Source organism: Periplaneta americana, chromosome 3 (genome assembly GCF_040183065.1).
Source record: "Periplaneta americana isolate PAMFEO1 chromosome 3, P.americana_PAMFEO1_priV1, whole genome shotgun sequence".
NCBI lineage: Eukaryota > Metazoa > Arthropoda > Insecta > Blattodea > Blattidae > Periplaneta > Periplaneta americana.
This window is the reverse complement of record NC_091119.1, coordinates 179538402-179564634: the sequence shown is the minus strand read 5'-3', so window position 1 is coordinate 179564634 and position 26233 is coordinate 179538402. Positions and strand designations below refer to the sequence as shown.

At 34.9% G+C, this 26233-nt stretch overlaps 1 protein-coding gene across 2 annotated transcripts; it reads left to right on the top strand.

Moving 5' to 3' along the window:
• Positions 1–20646, top strand: LOC138696868 (neuronal acetylcholine receptor subunit alpha-5-like). 2 transcript variants are annotated; one of them, XM_069822322.1, is made up of 9 exons: positions 1–1239; positions 3460–3623; positions 4851–4895; positions 5344–5453; positions 7190–7403; positions 10116–10284; positions 13726–13872; positions 17429–17598; positions 19667–20646. In XM_069822322.1, exons 1-9 carry the CDS (start codon positions 1188–1190, stop codon positions 19838–19840), a joined length of 1245 nt encoding a protein of 414 aa, XP_069678423.1. In that variant the 5' UTR covers positions 1–1187; the 3' UTR covers positions 19841–20646. The 2 variants fall into 2 exon arrangements, with proteins under 2 accessions (XP_069678423.1, XP_069678422.1); XM_069822321.1 differs by having other exon boundaries at positions 772–1239; positions 3454–3623.
• Positions 20647–26233: the final 5587 nt, after the last annotated feature.

Below are 26233 nucleotides of genomic sequence, written 5' to 3'. Positions count from 1 at the left end.
ACTCAAAAAGTGGTAGTCAGATTCTAATAATGAAAAAAACATGTTGAAGAGTACTGTTTGCAGATTTCTAAGATGTCTGATTCGCCACAATATAACAAATGTAAGACTTCTTAAATGTGAGGTTTGTTTTATACTATTGTAGTGTGGGAAAATATGTTTTTGAAGTATAAAACAATCGACGATAACTTTTTTCCTTGAAAAGATAAGTGTGTAGTTGCGGTGCATAAAATCGTCTAAATACATTATATTTTATGTTGAAAAAACCCCATGTTAATAGAATGAGTCTACAAGATATCACTTGTTAAAGGTTTGTCTGACTGCTCGCGCGCGTACATAAACATTATTTACCTTTGAAACTCAACAGTGCTTTAAAAATAAGCATTTATTGTTTTGATTGGTTTCGTTTACTTAAGTGCCAGACTAAAATGTTTAATCAGTTGTCTTCATTCTTTCCAATGGGATTATTGTAACAAAAATCTCACCTAACCTAAAGGAACGATTCTGTCGCCGCCTTTTCGCAGAATATGGAAAAGACGAATGCAAGAAATGTGTTGATCACATTACAAACAACTAAGAACAATATTTTAGTAGTGCTAATGATATTAGACAGTGAAATAATTTCGTTAGAAGTTTAAGTGATAGCAGTGATGCATCAGATGACTTGGCAGTCAGTGCGACAATGGTACAGATTAATGGCGGAAGATTCCGCCTCCAGCGCAGCGGTAAGGTTTAGTAACCTCCTACAGCGGAGTTTTGCCAGTTGTTAACCTATGGCTATACAACTTCTGTTTAATCTGCGTTGTTCTGGTCATGATTTTACGTCACGCTGAGCTTTGATGGAAAAGAATGTGACTGATATTATGTGGTGATAACGACGTCAACTGAGAAGACTTCAGTCACAATTATGGCATATATGAGAATGGCGGTAGTGATAGTCACTCTATACAATTTGCGAGAATCGTAATGCGAGTATAAAATTCTCATACATGCTCACCACAGTGCATCACACGCATTGGTCTATCTGTTCCAACAAGATATGACGGGGGCGTATCCACAATGGTGTCAGATTTATAGATACTCCGTTTTCCTTCTCAGATACCACGCTTTCAGTGCTTTCAAATGTTGCCATCATATTTGTGTATATAATTTTCTGTTACTGGTGACACAATACATAACACCATTTTAAAATGATTGGAAATATATTTATTCTGTGGATATTTTGTTTCGTTACTCTGATTGGTAAGTCATATATAGGCAAAAGAAAAACTCTTAGAATATATTTGAGGGATCCGTTCAAAATCTACCTAATGCAACGACAAAATAATAAGAATGCATGTTTTAAGTTCGTTAGACACGTGTCTTCGCTTGGTAATCTAACAGCGTTTGCAGACTTCAGTACTAAGTCTTTCTGCAGTGTTATTAATCGACGAAGAAAAAATATTTCCCTCTAAATGAAGCAAACATAGTGTATTCATAGGACTCATTTGAACAAAGGAGTTTATTTTATTTAATTATTTATATATTCATTTACTTCTGAAGCAAACATAGTTTACTCGTACTCATTTCAACATTGGGCTCACTCACTCACTCACTCACTCACTTGTTTATTATTTATATATTTGTTTGTTTACTTGTTTACTTACTTTCTTAGTTACTTAGTCACTCATTTACTTAGTTACTTATTTGTTTAGTTACTTACTTGCTTAGTTACTTACTTCCTTAGTTACTTATTTTCTTAGTTACTTAGTCAGTTACTTGCTTAGTTACTTACTTGCTTACTTAGTTACTTAGTCATTTACTTGGTTAGTTACTCACTTACTTAGTCACTTACTTGGTTAGTTACTCACTTACTTAGTCACTTACTTGCTTAGTTACTCACTTAGTTACTTACTAGCTTAGTTACTCACTTAGTTACTTACTTGTTTAGTTACTTACTTTCTCAGTTACTTACTTGCTTAGTTACTTGTTTAGTTACTTGCTTACTTACTTCTTTAGTTACTTAGTCAGTTACTTACTTAGTTACGTACTTGCTTACTTAGTTACTTACTTGTTTACTTACCTTCATGCTTACTTAGTTACCCACTTGCTTAGTTACTTACTTGCTTACTTAGTCAGTTACTTAGTTACTTACTTGCTTACTTAGTCAGTTATTTAGTTACTTACTTGCTTACTTAGTTACTTGCTTAGTTACTTATTTGCTTAGTCACTTACTTGCTTACTTAGTCAGTTACTTGCTTAGTTACTTACTTGCTTGCTTACTTGTTTAGTTACTTGCTTAGTTACTTACTTAGTCCGTTACTTGCTTAGTTACTTACTTGTTTAATTAATTACTTGCTTACTTAGTCAGTTACTTGCTTAGTTACTTACTTAACTCCTTAGTTACTTGTTTGCTTAGTTACTTACTTGTTTAATTAATTACTTGCTTACTTAGTTACTTGCTTAGTTACTTACTTAACTCCTTAGTTACTTGTTTGGTTAGTTACTTACTTGTTTAATTAATTACTTAGTTACTTGCTTAGTTACTTACTTAACTCCTTAGTTACTTGTTTGCTTATTTACTTGTTTGCTTAGTTACTTATTTGTTTAGTTATTTATTTATTTAGTTACTTAACTATTTACTTATTTATTTAAACAAGATAAAACTACGAACAATTTAAGTAACTCATTCTTGTATGTTTATACATTACAACAACAATAGCTGCTACCGGTTAAAATGAACAGTGGCGATACTTCTACATTTATATCTCTTTTCATATTCGTGTTAGAGATTTCATTTTTTCAGGCAAGTTTAATACTAAAAAGTGTACGTGTATAAAATCATTAAATATATAAAGGCGCTAATATAAATCCTGTGCAATTTGTGAGGCCTTAAAAACGCTTATCCGTCAGAATGACCGATACGGTCCTTTTAGTGTTAAAAATAGTACTGTCTTATGAAAAAATATATAACAATTAACCTCGTTACGTATTTCAGTAAAATGTACTGCTGTAAATGTAATTTTCTTTATGTTTAATAAAAACTGCACTGTAAACGCTGTTTAATGTAGAATTAAACATCATTATCTGCTAAAGTAATTGAACGAATCTATTAATAATTTGAGTTCTAATCGAAAAGAATGTATGTTTGCGAACTTAGATTTAAAGAGAACTGGATTACTCATGGTTACTGAAATGCGTAATTTTCTCATTTTTGTAAATATCTAAAATTATGCATTGAGTAGGTTTTGAGCGGGACTCCCTCATTTATTTTATAAATATTTCGTATTGAGTGTTTATTTTCTAGGCACGTTATTTATTTAGCAAGATTGGAAACTCTTTGAAGATTGTTTGACAGTAAGTGAAATTTTTGCTCATAACGTCTACGAGTATGAGTGCTGTTATCCGAGTAGAAATGCTTTTATTGTCAGGCTTAGAGAGAATTTTCTACCTTTAACATAGAATATTGAACGTTAGTTACAGGAAAGGCTGAATCTAACTGCAATTCTGGCTCGAAACCCAAGTCTGCAGAATACCGCTTGAAGAGAGACCTTCTGTGCAATTACGACAAGACAGTGAGACCTGTTAGAGTGAAGTCTGATCAAACAAGAATTGCAATTGACTTGACACCCATCTCCATGTACTTTGTAAGTTGACTCCCTTTACAGCTGACATGTTTATTACTAAGTTGTGTTTTCTGAAAGTGTTCCAAATATACAGGGTGATTCACGAGAATTTACCGTCTTTTACGGAGCTTAATTCCGAAGACATTCTTGGCAAAAAATGTCATATAAACATGGATCCTATTCTCAATATTTACAGAGTTATGTTTCGTTATTGGAACGCATTGCTGTGAACGCGTGATCTTGGTCAGCGTGCAGTCAGCAGCCAGCGCGAGCGCTACGGAAATCAAAGATAGCCGAATGCAGTTACGTAGAGCGACGAGTGCCGTTCACAAGCGTGCGACCAAGTGTACTCAAGCGGACGGCAACATTTTCAAAAATGTGTTGTAAACTCTCCAAGACTGTAAATTAGGATGCAAAATTGAACTGCAAATAATTAAGTTTGTGGAAGTGGTGTGATTTGTAATAACTGTTGTGATAAGTGCGTAAGAATAATGTAATTTTCTAGTTAAAAATAGAAAAAAAAAAGAAAGAAGTCTGTACGAAGAAACTAAGCTCATTTTTAGCTTCATAATACTTGCCAATTAAAGAAATTATACTTCTGAATTGTTCATTGTCTATCTGTATTATTCTTTTACCTTCAAACTAAAGAAAACACGTATTTTACAAACAACTTTAAATTAATGTAACTCTAAAAATATTGAGAGTAGGAACTATGTTTATATGATTTTTTTGCTCAAAATGTCTTCAGAAATAAACTCCGTAAAGGACGGTAAATCCTCGTGAATCACTCTGTATTATACAGGTGATGACGTAATATTTACCTCCTCCAGGCCAACAATTTTATTATCTTTATAGTTTGTATAATGAAAAAAAAAAAAAAAAAACAAAATGGGTCTTAATAACGCATCTACCTACTTTTGTCCACACCTGTGGAGTAACGGTCAGCGCGTCTGGCCGCGAAACCAGGTGGCCCGGCTTCGAATCCCGGTGGGGGCAAGTTATCTGGTTGAGTTTTTTCCTGGGTTTTCCCTCAACCCAATACGAGCAAATGCTGGGTAACTTTCAGTGTTGGACCCCGGACTCATTTCACCGGCATTATCACCTTCATATCATTCAGACGCTAAATAACCTAGATGTTGATACAGCGTCGTAAAATAACCCAATAAAATTTAAAAAAAATCTACCTACTTTTACATTTCTTTATTATCTTAATATTGTGTATCATTAATTTCATTTAATTCATTTTAGGAAGAGAGTGCTGATGTGTTTGTTCTTCATGCTTCGGTGAATCTGGTGAGTCACATTCATTTCATTTCAAATCATGGATAGTTAATTTTAAAGAATTATTAGCTGTGCACAACTATAAGTTTGTATAATGTGAATCCCCTCGCTAGAGGCCCCAAACGTTTCTCTATAAAACTTCCATTTACATACTTAAAGTTGCCTTGAAATTTTGTATGCACATACCTTCAACAATGTAAAACAGGATCTAATCCCTCGCAATATGTTTGGACTCTTCCAGCGACCTTGATTGATTTCTGTTCCGCTACACTGCATCTCGGTAGTGTTGACTCGAATATCTAGGGATTATCAATGCATACAATCGAAGATCGCATGTTCCTCCTTCATAAATATTAGAAAAGGGGTTCATTTAAAGCATGTCAAAGGGCGCTCGGGTTTCCCACTTTCATGATTTTCAGTCATTTTGACAGATTTTGAAGGTTATTTACGATGGTTGCAGATGTGGAGAGATGAATTTTTGGCTTGGAATATGTCTGATTATGGCGGTGTGAAAACAATTCTAATAGACAGCGATTCTATCTGGGTGCCTGATGTGTATCACATGTCAACGTAAGTGCTCATGCATTTTGTTCGATAATTTCATTAATTTGTCACAATACACATTTTAATTTGCATTATTATTTTGTGGTACAACCTACTACATACAGTCACGAAGCTTGAGGTGATTTTTTTCATTTCTCGCGATACAATGCTCCAAGCGGTTAGCAACTGAGAATACTAGAAACAATAGACTGTGCGATAGTAGCCTGCAATGTTCGAACATGAGAGAGGCAACCAAGACATTAAAAACTTCATCTCATTTTATATGTAAAACTAAACGCAAGAAGTGTGCTAAAATCCTTAAGCGGTTAAAGCATAAGTGGAAGACAGTGAATATTTTTATAACAAGGTGGAACAAACACAACAGGCCGCCTTCCGCAGGGCGAAAATAAGTGAATATCGAACTTCGCCATACTCGACAAACTTGAACCGAACATACGGCCTGTAATACACGACGCTAGTAGCGATCCTAGTGGCTAACAATTAAAGTTCAACTGTCATTGGATACATATTCCTTACGTATTGAGCTTCGTGACTGTATGTACTAGAGTGTGGTATTAGTATTTTCATTATTATTATTATTATTATTATTATTATTATTATTATTATTATTATGCATGTTCAATACATAAGACATAGACATATTATACAGAGTGTTTCCGGGCTAATGTTAAAAACTTTCAGGGATGATGGGGAAGGGCGGATGTATCAATTTGAGATAGAAACCCTGGTCCGGAAATGACTCAGTCGATAGTTACAAGCAAAAATAGTTGTGTGGAAATGAAATAATTTTATTCCTCTGTACAACTTATTTATGTGTACTATCTGTACATCTTACACATACTGTATTCATCTGACGTTGTTTACGTTGTCTACCTACATTATTCCATTCAGTGCGCTGTCTGAGGGGTGGGGACAGGAAACTACACTAAAGCAATGCAGATAGCGTAATGTGTAACGGACATGGTCGGTCTTGATATGCACGTCTGTAGACAGCAGTGTATGTGTACAAGTTGCAGTGTCCAGTCGATCAGTCCTAGTGAAATGGAGGAGTACACTAGAGCGGAATATGCAGACATGATTTTCGAATACGGATGAGCCAATGGGAACAGTAGGCAAGCTCAGAGATTGTATCGGGCCAAGTACCATCTAGGAGACATCCGGCCCGTACCGTCTTTCCACGACTGTTCCAAAGGTTAAGGGAAGGAGGGCACGTGGTGCGAAATTAAAATTCCATTTCCACACAACTATTTTTGGTTATAACTTTCGACTCAGTCATTTCCGGACCAGGGTTCCTGTCTCAAATTGATACATGTGCCCTTCCCCATCATCCCTGAAAGTTTGTAACACCAGCCCGGAAACACCCTGTATAAATACACAGACAAGACATTAAAAAAACAGAAAAAATTACATAAAAACTTATATATGATATTAGCCCCTGTTTATATAGCACTGTACTACCGACTATTTATCTGGTTTCCACTTTTAAAGTGAACCTGATGTATTTTGTTAGGCAACTTATCAGAGTTCGTGTTTTATTCTATATTTTATCTATTTGTTTATTTATTTATTTAATCATTAATTAATTAATTAATTGATTAATTCATTTGTTGATTGATTGATCGATTAATTTATTGATTAATTATAATTAATTGATTCATTCATTTATTCATTGGTTCATTCATTTCATTGATTGATTCATTCATTCTCCTCAATAGACAGAGTCACAGAGTGGACTGTTGCAGGTCATGGTGGGACTTTACGTCTCTACGGTCGCGGTCCAAGCTCTGCTCCGTGAAGTCTCCTGGGTTCGTGCACTGCTGGGCCGACCACGACCTCTTGGCCCTGTGCTACATAGACCTGAGGAACTGGCCTTTCGACACGCAGAACTGCACAGTGTCGCTGTCCACCCTGATGCAGTCCTCGGAGGAGATAGTGCTGCTCTACATGGAGGGATATGTGAGTCACAGACTGACGAATCTGCTCATAATATTTTAGGCAATTCTCCACAAGAACTACACCAATGCATTCCGGCGATGGGGAAAGAGGAGGGAGCGTAAAAACGGACACGGTGGGGAGAAGCAGACATCTATACATTTTATTAGCACATTAATAACTCTCTAGTCGTACAAGGAAATGTCACTTGTGAATCTGTGTTTGATATACTGCCCGTGCCTCACTTCCTGAGCTGTTTCTTTGCGGGGCGAGACGCAGAGGGGCAGAGTAGGAGGTGCTGGGTACCGCATGTGCCTACTACCCTACGTTCAACACATCGGCCTTTTCAGGATTCCTTTCGTCAGCTATGGAGCAAGATCAGCCATGGACAAGCGAATGTATAGGCTATCCCATCACAAAACAAATTATGTCCTCATCAATTCCTGTAACTAAACACTAATACCAACTGTAGACTACAGTCTCTACACGACATTATAGACCTAATCGCGATTACAGTAGTCACGTGTACACATCCGTAAACTCTTTCTTCAATGGCAGTCTTTCTCAAACTTTTTCCACCGCGAAACCCCTTTTAATCTAAAGTGTAACTGCGGAATCCCTGTAATATTTTATTAGTGTTTAATAATTAACAGACAAGTGAAAGCTAGTATCTCAATAATTCTGTTCAGTGGGACGAATGTATTTGCTTTTTAAGCCTGCAATCTGGTTTTATGGCGGAAAGTTGTAGTCTCATTTCTACTGTACTTCTACATCTTGTCTTTTCGATATTTTGTTTTAGTGAACACATACGCAGAGAATCCATTGATGGAAGTGATAAGTATTATGGGTATTTTCCGTTTTAGATGTTCATTAAACATATTATTATTACGCATATTATTGGAATATTATTATTACGCATATTATTGGAATATTATTATTACGCATATGATTGGAATATTATTATTACGCATATTCTTGGATTATTATTATTATTATTATTATTATTATTATTATTATTATTATTATTATTATTATTATTATTATTATTATCGTCGGTGGTTTCATGTTATTATTGAATTCATATTTTCGTAACATTTCTATATATGTATTTTGAGAAATGCTGCTCTATGGTAATTCAGCAATTGTCCAGACTGAACGAAGAGTGGCCTAGTGTGTACATACATTTTAGCAAATCGCCATCAGAGATAATAGCGATAGTGGTAACCACGATTAGAGTATCCAGTATTATAACCAGTAAAGATCCCTGCGATGGCATAGGATAATGTTTTCAGAACATGTAATATGCTGCCGTGCCGCACGCTGCAACTACCTTGACGTTCCGAGCAGACCTAAGAGGCGTGGTTATAAGCACTAGGGAACTCTCGGTTCAGGACGTGAGACACGGGCAGTAAGTAGACGGCGGGCTTGGGATACCTTTACGGCGGCAATAGGTTGATGCACAATGGAGCTTAGACATGTGACGTTACTCTGTAGGTACATTTTTGTTAAGAACGCAAAATGACCTGTCAGCCGTCCCGTTGCGCGCTGTAGGAACCGAACCTAGGCTCATTCACAATGAAAATTAAACATAACGTAAGTGTTAACTTAACGTTACATTAAAATCAAGAAGTCACACCATCATTCACGATGGGAACATAAACATAACAGCAAACATACTTGGTAACCATGGAAATATAATAATGACGCCATTTCCTCATATTCTGTCGTAACTTATACTTCAGCGCTCTGTTTGCAAATCACGTAAGCATAAACATGAAAGTTTGGAGTTTGCAAACTTTCATGTTAACGTCTTACGGTAATGTTTATGTCAATGCTTATGTGAATCATTGTGAATGATCCCATTTGGTAGCCTGGGCGCTAACTTCTGTGTTCATGTTACGGTTATGTTTAATTTTCATTGTGAATGAGCCTTCAGCCAACAGAGTGCTGTGCGCAGTCATAGTGAACAGATGTCTGACGTTAGTTCGAGGTTGTTTGTCACAGTGTTTACGTGTAGGCACAGTGAAAACGTAAACAAAGTGCAGGTAACGTGTGGGGAAGGTCGAGCCGTACGATGAACACGAGGGATGCACAAGGTAGTTAAATTAATTATATTAATTAACATTAATTGATATTATGTGCAGGGTTTTGGCATACCTGCAATAGAAAAACTCTTCTGTCTTCTGCAAGAAATGTAACAAAGTTACAAAGTGAAAAATTCTAACTTTTCTCGCGGTCCCTTGACATTTCTATATAACGCAATGTTAAACAATCGTCTGCAATTACATTTTTTAATAATTGAAGATGAAATTGAACGAAACTAAGTTCTGAAATTAAGAAAGTCGCCCTGTCTTCTGATGAAGAAAAAGGGCCAGAACATCTCGAAAAAAATCGTTCAGGCCATGGACCACATGCAAAAAGTAAGGTGCTATGTTGAAGAGCAACAAAATGTGAGTGAGACAATTTTCCAATCGCTCAGTGAACTTTAAGAATTCTGCATGAATCAAAGATTAAACGTAAAAAAAAAAAAATTGACAATGTTTTACAGAAATCATGAATAAATGGTTTCGTTCTTACTGTATTGTATTAATTTTTCTACGAATTAGAAAAGTTCGACTGTATTAATGTTTTAAAAAGTTTCTAGCTAAACTAAGATCTCTGGATCATTGACTTGGGGCACTGTATTCTTATTTAATTAAGGCGATTTATCAAATATCTTGTGCATTTTGTTTCAAGTTCAATTTGGAGCAATACATCCCCAACCGTCAGTGGACTCTGTTGGACAGAAAGTTCATGAGCAGCAACATGATGTATGGAGACAAAGTATACCCTAATTTACAGTTCAGCTTTCTTCTGAAGAGAAACGCAGCCATTTCTGAAGTCGCCATCATCGTTCCCACCACTGGTAATTATTACACATTTTGTAGGTGTAATTTTGCACGGATGCTTAAATACCACATTTATTCCACCAGTCAATGTTCTGCAAAAGATATCAATACTTTGTGTCATTAGTGTTAGACACAATAATCCCAAGAATGGTATAATTGAACAGTGTAATCCCAAAATTCGCTCAGTCCATTCGGCCATTTTTATGATTTATACTTACACAGGGTTAGTTAAAAGTCCCGAACCATCTAAATAACTTTTGAAGCATTTGATTCAGTGACACGAAACTCTGCGTGTGGGGGTAGCCGTATACTAAGAACTCAATAGTGTTATCACAGAGTTCTTTATACTCCAACTCATTTCTTTTAAATGGAATACCCAATAAATTTTTATATTTTTCGAATAATGCTCATTAAGAGCTTTTAAAAAATTATCCACACTAGATATTTCTGTACAAACGTATTGCTGCTAAATGAAGAAAACAGGAAATTAGAAATCTAGCGAATACTACTAGTAAAACGCTTCTTTTGTTTACCGTGATTTGATTGTCCTTTGTTTATATCCATGGTATCATCACAGTCTAGTATGTACAGTCACGAAACGTGAGTTGATGAGAGTACTAGGAACAATAGACTGGGCTGGTACTATTTCGCATTGTCTGTGATGAGCCGATAGTAGCGATCCTAGTGGTTAGCAACTATCTATGGATGCATATTCCCTACGTATTGAGCTTCGTAACTGTATATACTAAACTGTGGTATCATGTTTATTGATACAGAAACATCTTATTTAAGGGATTGAGTCTGATATTTAGTGCGTTAAATAATTCTATCTGATCTTGAGCGAAAGAAAAGAATTCTAATTACAACAGCGCCCGATGCTTTTAGTTATTTCGTGCTAAGTCACATGTCTTCAAGTCAGTAGCTTATATCTCCAGACTTCAACGTGGTATGAGGACGATATGGATTTCTGACGATTCGTCTGAACAAGATTTAATAATAATAATAATAATAATAATAATAATAATAATAATAATTTAAGAACGGATTTCAGCCAAGGGTAAACGTGATCAAGGATGAGAATAGTGACTTGCTTGCAGACTCTTCATCAATCCTAAACAGATGGAAAAACTATTTTGCGCAACTACTAAATGTACATAGGCCAAATAGAAATTATCGGGACGAAATTGAAATACAAACTGCTGAAGCGTTTATACCCGAACCCACGCTTTCAGAAGTCGAAATTGCGATAGAAAATCTGAAAAGACAAGTCTCCAGGTATCGATCAAATTCCAGCAGAATTAATACAAGAGGGTCAAAGTGCATTACATAGCGAAATTTATAAACTTGTGCTTGCTATTTGGGAAAAGGAAATTGTACCAGAACAATGGAAGGAGTCCATAATTGTACCTATTTTTAAGAAAGGGGACAAAACCAACTGTGGTAACTTTCGAGGAATATCACTTTTGTTGACGTCGTACAAAATTTTGTCCAATATTCTTTTGAGAAGATTAACTCCTTACGTAGATGAAATTATTGGGGATCATCAGTGTGGTTTTAGGCGTAATAGATCGACTATTGATCAGATTTTTTGTATTCGACCGATAAGGGAGCAAAATGGGAGTATAAGGGTACAGTACATCAGTTATTCATAGATTTCAAAAGGGCATATGACTCGGTTAAGAGGGAAGTATTATGTGATATTCTTATTGAATTTGGTATTCCCAAGAAACTAGTTCGATTAATTAAAATGTGTCTCAGTGAAACATAGAGCAGAGTCCGTATAGGTCAGTTTCTATCTAATGCTTTTCCAATTCACTGCGGGCTAAAGCAGGAAGATGCATTGTCACCTCTACTTTTTAACTTCTCTCTAGAATATGCCATTAGGAAAGTTCAGGATAACACAGAGGGTTTGGAATTGAACGGGTTACATCAGCTTCTTGTCTATGCGGCTGACTTGGATATGTTAGGAGAAAATCCACAAACGATTAGGTAAAACACGGAAATTTTACTTGAAGCAAGTAAAGCAATCGGTTTGGAAGTAAATCCCGAAAAAACAAGTATATTATTGTGTCTCGTGACCAGAATATTGTACGAAATGGAAATATAAAAATTGGAGATTTATCCTTCGAAGGGGTGGAAAAATTCAAATATCTTGGAGAAACAGTAACAAATATAAATGACACTCAGGAGGAAATTAAACGCAGAATAAATATGGGAAATGCGTGTTATTATTCGGTTGAGGAGCTTTTGTCATCTAGTCTGCTGTTAAAAAAATCTGAAAGTTAGAATTTATAAAACAGTTATATTACCGGTTGTTCTATATGGTTTGAAGCTTGGACTTTCATTATGAGAGAGGAACAGAGATTAAGGGTGTTTGAGAATAAGGTTCCTAGGAAAATATTTGGGGCTAAGAGGGATGAAGTTACAGGAGAATGGAGAAAGTTACACAACGCAGAGCTGCACGCATTGTATTCTTCACCTGACATAATTAGGAACATTAAATCCAGACGTTTGAGATGGGCAGGGCATGTAACACGTATGGGCGAATCCAGAAATGCATATAGAGTGTTAGTTGGGAGACCGGAGGGAAAAAGACCTTTAGGTAGGCCGAGACGTAGATGGGAAGATAATATTAAAATGGATTTGAGGGAGGTGGGATATGATGATAGAGAATGGATTAATCTAGCTCAGGATAGGGACCTATGGCGAGCTTATGTAAGGGCGGTAATGAACCTCCGGGTTCCTTAAAAGCCAGTAAGTAAGTAACGCCTTAACATTAATAATAATAATAATAATAATAATAATAATAATAATAATAATAATAATAATAATAATAATAATAATAATAATAATAATAATTTATTGCTAGAACAAAGAGGCCTTATTGTTTTTTTAATAAAAATCACTGTAGAACCCCCAGAAAAAGTATATACTCATGTTCGGGTGGCATTCCACAAAATTTTAAGGCATTTTATGAAATGACAGAATAAAAAGTAAAAAGAGAAAAAGAAAAATACAGATATTACAATAATTGATACTTTATATTTCCTCCCTAAACAAAAATTTTTAGTTTATTTTTTTTAAATAAGGAGCATTGGCAAATTGTATGTTTGGAAATTTAGCTGTTATCTTGTTATAAAGCCTTGGACCGAAGTTGTTACTGTGATTATATGCTACAGTTGTGGTACATTTATGTTCAGCCAAGCATATATTGTCCGATCTTTTAGTTTTATATTTATGGGAATACAAATTAAACAATAAATTCTGGAATTCAAATTTCACAATTTGGTTTTCTTGAAGCACTCCAGTTTCTTCAACATTTCTCAGTGTAATTCTATTCTTGTATCAGCTCATCGATATTAAATAAAAAAAAACAACATTATTACATGCTACAGGTATTGCTACAAAGAGGGATGACATGCTAGAAGTGATTCTGGTCCGTTTCTTGTCGATTTCAGTGCTCGTTGTCTTGACCCTGGCGTCGATCTGGTTGGGGACAGATCACGAAGTCCGTCTCAATCTGTGCTGTACGTTGGTACTAGTGAACTCTCTCGTCTTGCAGGATATCGGAAACATGACAGATGGAGACAAGGCCCCTCAGATAGGTGAGTGAGGAACAGCTGAGATTATAGTCATAAAGAATTAATATTAAGTAAATGAGTGATACAACTATATAAAAATAATATTTAGTATTTATTTATTGAAGTCGGTAGAGATACAGCCATTAGGCCTTCTATTTTCCTCCACCAAGGGATTACAACTACGTACAATATAAAGAATACGACTGAAATTATTATAATTACAATTAATATTAAATTTACAATTACAATTAAAATAAAAATCAAGGTACGAAAAGAATACCTGATTAATAAAGGCTAGGTAATTTACAGTAGAAGTTAAGAACAAAGAAATATATTTTTTTACTGAAATAAAAATTAAACTAGAATAATACAGTTATATAGTGATGAAATTGCCGGATATTGAAATATTTCGTGATAGAATAAGAGAACTGTTTACAAGAAACCATGTCTGAACGAGTCTCAATTATTGACCAAGTGCCTAGTAAGGTTGGGTTTGAATTCAAATTTATTTCGACAGTCCCTGATACAGTAAAAAACATAAATTACACTCGGAAGGAAATTGAACGCAGAGTAAATATGGAAAATGCGTGTTATTCGGTTGAGAAGCTTTTGTCATCTAGTCTTCTGTCAACAAATCTGAAAGTTAGAATTTATAAAACAGTTACTGTATATTACCGGTTGTTCTGTATGGTTGTGAAACTTGGACTCTCACTTTGAGAGAGGAATAGAAGCTAAGGGCCGTATTCATAGACATTTTTAGCGCGGGCTTCCGGTGGACGATCAGCGTTTTTCGTATTCATAAACCAGTGTTAGCGATAGGATATGATTTGAATTCTGTACTAGTAACCAGTGGATAGCCGGAGCTAGCTTAGTACGCTCCTAGCGCGTGCTGCGAAATGCCTATGAATAGCACCCTAAGGGTCGAATTCATAGTCGTCACTTATAAAATGAGGAAACACTTAAGTAATGAGCGTTAGATTGTATTGCAGAGACGCTACTCTTTCATATACACTAACATCGAGAGAAATATGGCAACATGGCTAAATGTGAGCCCTTTCGCTCAATTGTTTTCCAGCGCCTTCAAATGGTTAAATCGGCATTATTAACGTGCAAAAAAAATATATATTATAGAGCTAAGAATTTTATAAAATGTCGAGAAAGCATTTTACAGAAGAAGAGAGAAGTTAGCTAAGAGAACTAGTTACGAAATATAAATAAATGTAGATCTGCGCAAACCAAAAAATAACAAAATCAGTATAGCTTTATGTGTTGCCAAAAATAGATTGTTATTATTATTATTATTATTATTACATTAATATCAGTTATTGCTATATTATTACATAAACCTACTTGAAATGATGCTGTAGCATGAAATCTCAAATCAATCAGTATATTCAGCATTGGCGAAATCGGTAAGCCTCTCATGGTTTTATTATGATCTTCAATGAGAAGCACCAGAATATCCACAACAGTGTTCTTGTTGAAACGGTATATCCTCTTAAATTGTTGGTCATTGTACATCTCTAAACGGTTTTACATATCTCTGATATATCTTTTATTTTGCCGAAACACATTTTTGTTTTCATTTTAATTATAGAACTCAATAAATTCAATAAAACCCTAATCTAAATAGATTTACAAAACCTCTAATGGCAATTACATTAATATTCTCATTATAGAAATAGAAATATATATATTCTCCCTGTAACATAGTCCTAGTAAGCTTATATTAAATTAATTTTCATCATTTTACTAGCTATCTCAAATATTAAATTAATTATAATTCATTGAATTAAATTAGCTCATAAATTAAGTTACTACTTTACCTTATAGATTTATCTAAATTTAAATAAATGTGTAGTGAAGAATATTGCTGGAGAACCTTTTAAGTGTAGTGTAAATATTTGTAATTTAAATTTATGTATTGTATTGATTAAGGCTGGTTGAGTGGAAGAGAAGGCCTTATGGCCTTAAGTCTGCCAGCGAAAATAAAACATTATTATTATTATTATTATTATTATTATTATTATTATTATTATTATTATTATTATTATTATTAATCATCATCCATTGTATACCGAATCGGCTGATTACAATGCATATAAGGAAACACTTGAGTAAGCTGACAAGCTACCTTATTTGAATAAGTGTTCACTTCAGTGGAATTTATGAATTGGAAATTATTATAAACAACTGCTTGAGGGTTTCCTTACGATAAATGTTGACTAAGAATTCGGACCAAGAGGTGTTTGAGAGTACGCCTAAGGTTCTTGGGAAAATATATGGGTATATATTATTTTAATGTACCGAAGTACATATGATATTTCCATGCAGATATTCTGCGTCATCATGCGATGAAAGAGTAATGGAACGGAGAAAAATTCTCTCCGGCGCCGGGATTTGAACCCGGGTTTTCAGCTCTACTTGCTGATGCTTTATCCACTAAGCCATTACTCTTTCATCGTATGATGACGCAGAATATCTGCATGGAAATATCATACGTACTTCGGTACATTAAAATAATATATATGATATGCGTAAAATCACTTCGTGATTTAAGACGGCGCTTATTCCGTCGGATCCCGGCCAACTAGTCACTCATATCGAGTGCACCTCAGCACATGTGTGGACTTCGGTCCTGCGTTCATAGACATCTATGACGTAGTGCAGAGGGAGGCCACTAGAGGGAACCCAAGAGTTGGAGCTTAATCTGAGACGATTCTAACCGGCGTCGGAGTTGTATCCGGTGTGGCTTAGTGGATAAAGCATCAGCACGTAGAGCTGAAAACCCGGGTTCAAATCCCGGCGCCGGAGGGAATTTTTCTCCGTTCCATTACTCTTTCATCGTATGATGACGCAGAATATCTGCATGGAAATATCATATGTACTTCGGTACATTAAAATAATATATATGATATGCGTAAAATCACTTCGTGATTTAAGACGGCGCTTATTCCGTCGGATCCCGGCCAACTAGTCACTCATATCGAGTGCACCTCAGCACATGTGTGGACTTCGGTCCTGCATTCATAGACATCTATGACGTAGTGCAGAGGGCGGCCACTTGAGGGAACCCAAGAGTTGGAGCTTAATCTGAGACGATTCTAACCAGCGTCGGAGTTGTATCCGGTTTGGCTTAGTGGATAAAGCATCAGCACGTAGAGCTGAAAACCCGGGTTCAAATCTCGGCGCCGGAGAGAATTTTTCTCCGTTCCATTATCTTTCATCGTAAAATATATGGGGCTAAGAGGGATGAAGTTACGGAGAATGGAGGAAGTTACACAACGCAGAACTGCACGCATTGTATTCTTCACCTGACATAATAAAAAAAATGAAATCCAGACGTTTGAGATGGACAGGGCATGTAGCACTTATGGGCGAATCCAGAAATGCATATAAAATGTTAGTTGGGAGGCCAGAGGGGAAAAGACCTTTGGAGAGGCCGAGATGTAGATGGGAAGATAATATTAAAATGGATTTAAGGGAGGTGGGATATGATGTTAGGGACTGGATAGGGACTGATGTGGGGCTTATGTAAGGCCGGCATTGAGTAGTTACATTGCTTTCCCTCCGTGTGCAGTTCTGTTCCTCCGAGATTGCCTCGTGATGTGCGTGCTGGCTCTGGAGCTTGCGGTATTCAACCAGTGGGCCACAACGTCATCTTCATCTGTGCCACGCGTCATCAATTTCTTCCTTGAAAGCGACGCCCGCCAGTTGCTGCTAATGTCAAGAAGGCTGAGCCACCCGAAGGTAAAGAAAATTTACAAATGTATAAGAATCTGAAAACAATTCTTTTACGTAAAGTAATCTGGCTAAGCGTTATTTATAGAACTACATATTTGTTCATGTAAGAGAGGATTGGAGTGGGTGTGAGTTTTTTTTTATTATAGGTTTCGTGAGTGTCCTATCAAACGTAGTGTTTGATCTTTATAGATTTTAAAGTCTTAGATATATATATCGATTATATAATTTAATGCTGTTAAGTTATTTCATAAAACTCGAGAAAGTTCCTATTTTGCGGTCAATAAAAATCTAAAATTTCGATGTAAAAATTTGATTAATTCCGGTATTAATAAGCACAAAAACATAAATTCGATATTACCCTATTTTTCGATGAATGAAAGTCCAACATTTCGGTTTAAAATTCGGTTAATTTCGATATAATTTCGCACAAAAATATAAATTCGGCACTATCTGATTTTGTGGTGAATAAAAATATACAATTTTGGTTAATGTCGGTGTTAATTCGCACAAGAACATAAAATCGGCATTATCCTATTTTTTGATGTATAAGAGTCCAAAATTTCGGTTTAAAATTCGGTTAATTTCGATATTATTTCGCTCAAAAAATATAAATTCAGCACTATCTGATTTTGTGGTGAATAAAAATATAAATTTTAGGTTTAAAAACTTGGTTAATTTCGGTATAAAATTCGGCAATATCCTTTTTTCGATTAATAAAATTCCAAAATTTAGGTTTAAAATTCGGTTAATTTCGATATTATTTCGCACAAGAAATGTAAATTCGGCACTATCTGATTTTGTGGTGATCGCACAAAAAGATAAATTCGGCATTACTCTATTTTTCGATGAATAAAAGTCTAAAATTTCGGTTTAAAATCGGTTAATTTCGGTATTATTTCGCATAAAAAAGTATAAATTCGGCACTGTCCCATTTTGTGGTGAATAAAAATATAAAAATTCGGTTTAAAAACTTCGTTAATTTCGGATTATTTCGTACAAAAAAAAAAACATAAAATTCGGCAGTAACCTATTTTTTGACGAATAAAAGTCTAAAATTTCGGTTTAAAATTTTATTAATTTCGATGTTATTTTGCACAAAAAGCTTAATTGCGACATTATCCTATTTTACGGTGAAAAAGTCTAAAACTTTTTAAAAATTTGGTTAATTTCGGTGTTAATTCGCACAAAACATAAATTCGGCATTACCCTATTTTCCGATGAATAAAAGTCCAAAATGTCGGTTTAAAATTCGGTTAATTTCGGTATTATTTCGCATAAAAATATAAATTCGGCACTATCCTATTTTGTGGTGAATAATAATATAAATTTTAAGTTTAAAAACTTGGTTAATTTCGGTATCATTTCGCACAAAAAAGCATAAAATTCGGCAGTAGGCCTATTCTATTTTTCGATGAATAAAAGATTAAAAGTGCGGTTTAAAATTCGGTTTATTTCGGTATTATTTCGCATAGAAAGTATAAATTCGGCACTGTCCCATTTTGCGATTAATAAAAATATAAAATTTCGGTTTAAAAAGTTGGTAAATTTCCGGATTATTTCGTACAAAAAAAAGGATAAAATTCGGCAGTGTCCTATTTTTCTATGTATAAAAGTCTAAAATTTCTGTTTAAAATTCGATTAATTTCGGTGTTATTTCGCACAAATGCTTAATTTCGGCATTAGCCTATTTTGCCGTGAAAAAGTTTAAAATTTTGATTAATTTCGATGTTACTTCGCACAAAATAGCATAAATTCGACATTATTCTATTTTGCGGCGAATATCTTTTAAACGATTAATTTGCGGACCCATGTTTACTGAAACTTTTTTGCTTCTCGTCATTTTTACTTCACTCCTAAATTTTTTACTATCACTTCTGTTACACCGTGTATATGTATACGTAGTGGTATATATATCTGGCATTATTGTACTGTACCTATATTTGCATTTATTTTAGTGATTTCTCAATTTACCATAAATATATGTTAAATGAATAAGTAAATAAATTTGTTCTCGTACGTGGATGAGTGATTAGGCTTTCTGCCTTTCACCGTGACTTTTGGTTTCTGTCAACAGAATTGCGAGAAACTGGAAGAAGAGAATGACGAAGTTATGAATGACACTGTTGCCAAGGAGATGTCAGCTGAAAACAAGAGAAAATGGAAGCTTTTCGGAGAACTGCTAGACCGAACATGTTTCGTCGTGTTCATTTTGACGTATTTTGTGCTTATCTGTGTATACATATTTTAGGACACGTGTAAGACTCCTAGAGAAATGGGGTAATAAACATATTGTTCGTAGTTTCACGAGTTAAGGCTCATTCACAATGAAAATTAAACATAACGTAAGCTTTAACTTATGAATGTAAACGTTACGGTAAAATCAAGAAGTCATACCATCATTCACGATGGGAACATAAACATAACCGCAAAGATACTTGGTAACCATTGAAACATAACGACGTCATTTCCTCATATTCTGTCCAGCGAATAAGGATTATAAAGAATGGACACTCAGAAAATTTTCCTGAGTTTTGTTTCTCTGTGCGCCGGCGTTTAGTTCCACTTTCAAGCGCTAGAGGTTAGTGTAATCGAGCATACGCTAAGATAATAATTCAATATAGAGTTGAGACACAGGATCCAAACATCGCCTACCTTATTGCATAATCCAGTAACGCTTTGTTTCAAATAAATTCAAGTTAACAGCTTTTCCTTATTTCTCAGTGGCAAACTAGTTGTAATAATATTTTTTTATATTTCAAATATAATAAATTTTATTCATCATCATCATCCTTCACGAATTAGGCCTCTGTAGACCTGTTTCGGCCCCATCTAGCAGTCTTCTTAACGGTCTTCCTGGTCGACGATGTCCTCTAGGTTTATATTGCATCATAATTTTTGGGATTCTTGAATTTTCCATTCTTTTTACATGATCTAGCCAATTGAATTTGTATCTGGTGATTTTTTCTTCTACTGACTCTACTTCTAATTGTTCTAAAATTTCTTCATTCCTTTTTCGGTCTAAAAGAGTATATCCTGCTGTTCTCCTGAAAAATTTCATTTCCGTTGCTTTGATTCTGTTCATGTCTTTTTTCTTTAATGTCCAAATCTCGCTTCCGTATAGAAGGGTGGGTAATGCTAGTGTATTATATATTTTATTATAAAATAATATAATACATTATAAAATTAAGTATCGAATTCGTTTAATATTTGTATATAATATAATATAGGTATATGGTTTTACTTCTCATAAGAGTTTTGTTTTTTTCATTTTCAGTGCTATCAAATCATTACATATTTTAATTGTTGTTGAGGTCAACGTCTCAACTCTCATTATAAAGGAACTCTAGAGTCTAGACATTACAGTTAATGACTGATTTATTATTTTATGGATCCAATTTATTTTATTTAAGTACATAATGTACCTAGATGTATTAATTATATGTGTTATATTTCCGCTGTGTCGACTGCTAGCTGGTGTGATGTCAGCGCCAACTCTAGGGAGAAAGCAGAATCTCACGCTCTAGCTGGCTTGAAGGTCATTGAAATCAGTCCGGCTACATCAAAGGTACCAACGCGAAGTGTCCATTCTTTATAATCCCTATTCACTGTTCTGTCGTATACTTCAGCGCTCTACGATTGTGCAAACTTTCATGTTAACGTCTAACGGCAATGTTAATGTCAGTGTTTATGTGAATCATTGTGAATGATTTCATTTGATAATCTGGCCGCAAACTTCTGTGTTTATGTTACGGTTATGTTTAGACTAATTTTCATTGTGAATGGGTCTTTAGTCGCTTCCTCGTATTTCCATTGCCCGGTAAGCAGTCTTCAATCTCTGGATTCTTACTTCAAGTTTTCCTGGAGTTTGTGCTCTGAACATTTAATTCATTCATTAATTAATTCATTCATAATGTTCTGCTCAAGGGCAGGTCTTTCACTTCAAACCCAGCTTTCTAATGTATTTTCTGCCTTCCTCTATGTCTCCGCATATGATCTATATATCTTAATGCAACGTTTCTCAAACTTTTCTGAAGTGGGGACCACTTTTTTTAGTCAGAACAGTTCCACGGACCTCCTTACTCTAGTTCCCTTCGAAAGCAAATTTATCATTTATGTAGCATATTTTAATACTTACATTTTAATATAGAAATAATTAATTAAAATTAATTTAATTCAATTAATCTTATATTAGTATTAACTAATTAAGTTAATGTTAAGTTAATTTCTGACATCGTCATCTGCAAAAAGAGAAATAAAAAAAAATTAATGCAGAAACATGCCCGATTTTCAACAAGTAAAGATGCAATTTTGCATGTTCTATTATTGGTGTACGACGTACAGTACGTGACCATTTCAATGTGCAAACTATTAAGAAAGTCATAAATACAACGAAAGGTTCGGTACTTTGGTCCTGTTATGAATTCGGGTGGTCCTTAGCTGGGTTACAGGCACGGCGCCAGATGTGCAGGGAAAATATAGCGAGAAACACCACGTTCATAGTGCTTTAAATCTCTCTTTTGTTGCTGAGAATAGAGTGGGAAGTCGGTAGACGAGTAGGGTAAATAAATTTCATAAAATGTCAGTACTGGGAGAAAAAGTGAAAGGCGATTACCATGTGTCATTTACAAACTCTGAGATTTTCAGCTATAGTGTGATACACAATTCGTTTGAATTTTATTTTTTCTTCTATCTTTTTTGAAGGACCACAAGGGCAGAGCTCGAGGAGAAAAGCTGTAATGTCATCTATCATCTGATATCTTCTTCTGCCCCGAACTCTTCTCCCGTTCACCATTCCTTCCAGTGCATCTTTCAGCAGGCAGTTTCTTCTCAGCCAGTGACGCAGCCAAATACTTTTCCTCAACACGCCCCATCCTTCTCCATATTCACATTTCAAATGCTTTTAGTCGCTTCTCTTTACTTCGTCGTAATGTCCATGTTTCTGCCCCGTACAATGCCACACTCCACATAAAGCACTTCACTAGTCTTTTTCTTAGTTCTTTCACCAGAGATCCACAGAAGATGCTCCTATTTTTTTATTAAAAGCTTTCTTTGCCATTGCTATCCTCCTTTTGACTTCCTGGCTGCAGCTCATGTTACTGCTTAAGTATTTGAAGCTGTCCACTTGCTCTACTGCCTCATTTAGAATTCGAAAGTTTACCTTCTTTACTTTTCGTCCTATGACCATGGTCTTCGTCTTGTTGGCATTTATCTTCATTCCACACTGTTCACAGCTGTTATTTAGCTTCAGTAGCATATCCCTTAGTATCATCTCCTCTTCTGCTAACAACGTCATATCATCAGCAAATAATTTAGTCCAGAGGCTCTAATTTATCGAAACGTTAATTGGAAATATACATACTGAATAGTTCAGGTCAAACTACATACCTATGATTTATCTATTAATCAAAAAGCAAGGTATATCAAAAGCCTGAATAAACCAAACCTAACCTGTCACTGATCTTCTATCTTACGAACACTGTTTAAGAAAGTATTACTCTATAAATAAAATTTTATAAAAAAAAAGCCGCCCTAAATAAGGGTTCGAATAGATCGGCCAATCAATTCATAAAGAATAATCATGAAATCCAATTGTGTGACAATTTGAAGGAAAAAGAAAACATTAGGATAAATTATATGAAAATATAGGAAATCATTTACAATAAAAGTTTGTTGGGTACAAATGATTACTAATTATAGCTAAGGATGATTTTAACACATGAGATCCTATGGCATCAATCGTTGCATCAGAAATTTTAAATTGTTTAAGTTGATTTAAAGTTTCTCGTGGGATCGTGCCACGGGCACCGAACATGAGTCCAAAAACTGTCCAATATGTGATGTGGTATTGTGCTCCAAGATGCTGACAACTAGGCTCATAGATGACTTGTTTTTCATGACACACCTCTTGTGGCTGTCGCTCATGCATGTCGAAACGGATTGTGGGATCAAGAATGACACCCTCATCCTACTGCCGATCAATTATGATGATATCAGCACGTCTAGTAGAGCCATCAGAAGAGACGCAACCAGCCTCCTCATAAACCTCATAGGAAGGATTCTGACGGATTGAAGATGCGATAAGAGAACGAACCGTATTATGTCTGTTGATTCGGAGCAATTCTCCATGATGGCAGAAACCCAAGACGTGAGGAAGCGTTTCTTGCTCGTCGCATCTTCTGCAACGGGTTGAGTCAAGAGTTCTACCAGTGAGAGTACGTACAGGTATTGTATTACAGTTCATCTTAATGGCTTGCGTCCACTGTCTGCTCGAAAGTCCCTTTTTGGTTGAGATCCACGAACACAGAACAGCGAAATTCAGTATGCAAATCAGCAATTAACGTATCTTCCAATTAAGACTTGGAGGTCTTTAACGTGCCGGAAAAGTCTGACACGGGATACACGGCTTAAAGTTCTTCTCGGAGGACTTGCGCTCCTGATTTTTACATCCTGAAAAATCTATCGATCCCAGGGGTGTTTGAACCACAACCCTTGGGCCTAGAGGAGAACATTTTACTACAGTCTAGTATATACAGTCACGAAGCTTGAGTTGTTGAGGTTGCTAGGAACAATAGACTGTGCAGGTACTATTTCGCATTGTCTGTAATGAGGCAATAGTAGCGATCCTAGTGGTTAGCAACTATCTATGGATGCATATTTATTACATATTGAGCTTCGTGACTGTACAATACATGCTAGACTGTGGTTTTACCCTTACCCACTGGATAATTTACAGTGGCCATTGAGAACTTCTCTAGTAAATATAATTTTAATGGCTTGGCCTGTTACAATGCCACGATCATTCCTTCGTCAGCCTACGTGAGTAGGTACTGATATGCTTAACCATGTGTTCTTGTAATACGATAACTTATTTTGGAGGCGTATGTGTCTGTTATGCGTTTTGGGTTAATGAACTAATTTGTAGTTCCAAATGGACTTCGTTCAAGTTTCGCTGCCTTTCGTTGTGTCTAATAATGCATTACGTTGCTGTCATTACAGGTTTATTTGCTGCGTTTAGTTGCTATGGTAATTATGTAGGCTACTTGTCTTTACTTTTAGTATCTGTTTGAAGTATGTAAGCCATATATTTTACTAGATAGGGTGAGTAAAAAGTGTGGAGCGTTGCTTATAACTTAAGCTTTAGTTTTACTGAAAAAAAAAATGTAGAGTTTCATTTACACTGGAGAGGTTTCCATGCAATTTGGTACAATGTGAAATTATATAAATAATTTTTGTTTATTTATTGTATTACTTATATCAAAATTAATTTTTTGGTTGTGTAAAAGAGTATTTGAAGTAAAATAAATTTTGTGCGTATTTTTAAAACTATACCTTGGCTTTAAATTTTTTTCTGTAAGATTTGCCATGGTAATTAACTTTATAAATAATTGGGAATGATGGGACCATTATTATTAAACTATTTTCGATTAGATTCTGTTCATAATTATTGGATTCAGGTCATTTTTATTTTTCGTAGTGATAAACTGATACTCAGATGCACTTCTCTGTTTAATTGTTCATTGTTATCATAGAACAATAATATGTTAATAAAATATTTACGATTTCATACATTTCAGAACAGGATGAATATAAACATTTAAAAAATGTAGATTCATTCTCTTGCACGCCCTATGCAAAATAAAAATATTCTGTTTTACAACATATGCAAAATTTATTGAATTATTCCAAAAAAACACTTATTGTGTTTGTGATTTTGAGTGTGTGTTTTTGTCTATGTGTTTGTGTTTTTATGTGTGTGTGTGTGTGTGTGTGTGTGTGTGTGTGTGTGCTGCAAATAGGCAAACACTCGGTGGCAGTGATAACTGAATTACACAAAATAATTACAATTAATAATATCAGTTAAAATAACCTTATTAATGATTGAATCTAATTTTCCGTTACAACCTATGCAGGGTGATTCACGAAGATTTACCGTCACTTACGGAGCTTATTTCTGAAGATATTCTGAGCAAAAAATGTCATATAAACATTTGTCCTAATCTCAATATTTTCAGAGTTACACTAATTTGAAGTTGTTTGAAAAATAACTTTTTTCTTTATTTTTAAGGGTAAAAGAATATTACAAACAGAGAATGAACTATTCAGAAGTATCATTTCTTTAATTGGCTAGTGTTCTGAAGCTAAAAGTGTGTTGTTAGTTGCTTTGTACAGATTTTGTTTTTCAATTTTCAAATAAAAGTGACATCATTCTTATGCACTTACCACAAAAATTGTTACAAATCATATGGCTTCAGGAACTTGATTCTTTACAGTTTAATTATGCATCCTAATGTACAGTCTTGAAGAATTTACAAGAGTGGCGTGATTTGTAACAATTGTTGTGGTAAATGCGTAAGAAAATGTAATTTTGTAGTTAAAAGTCGAAAAACAATTCTGTATAAAGCAACTATGGAATTCATAGCACATTTTTAGCTTCAGAATACTAGCTAATTAAAGAAATGATACTCCTGAATAGCTCATTATTTATCTGTAATATTCTTTTACCCTTAAAACCCAAGAATAATGGTATTTTATAAACATTTTCAAATTAATGTAACTCTGAAAATATTGAGATTAGGACAAATGTTTATATGCCATTTTTTGTTCAGAATGTCTTCGGGAATAAACTCCGTAACGGACGGTA

What these genes read in the sequence shown, in the direction of transcription:
- LOC138696868 (XM_069822321.1), top strand. Translation starts at nt 1,188, where the DNA reads ATGATTGGAAATATATTTATTCTGTGGATATTTTGTTTCGTTACTCTG. An exon ending in GATGTGTATCACATGTCAAC is followed by an intron (nt 5,454 to 7,189) that starts GTAAGTGCTCAT and finishes GGACTGTTGCAG; the next exon opens with GTCATGGTGGGACTTTACGT. An exon ending in CATCATCGTTCCCACCACTG is followed by an intron (nt 10,285 to 13,725) that starts GTAATTATTACA and finishes TGTCGATTTCAG; the next exon opens with TGCTCGTTGTCTTGACCCTG.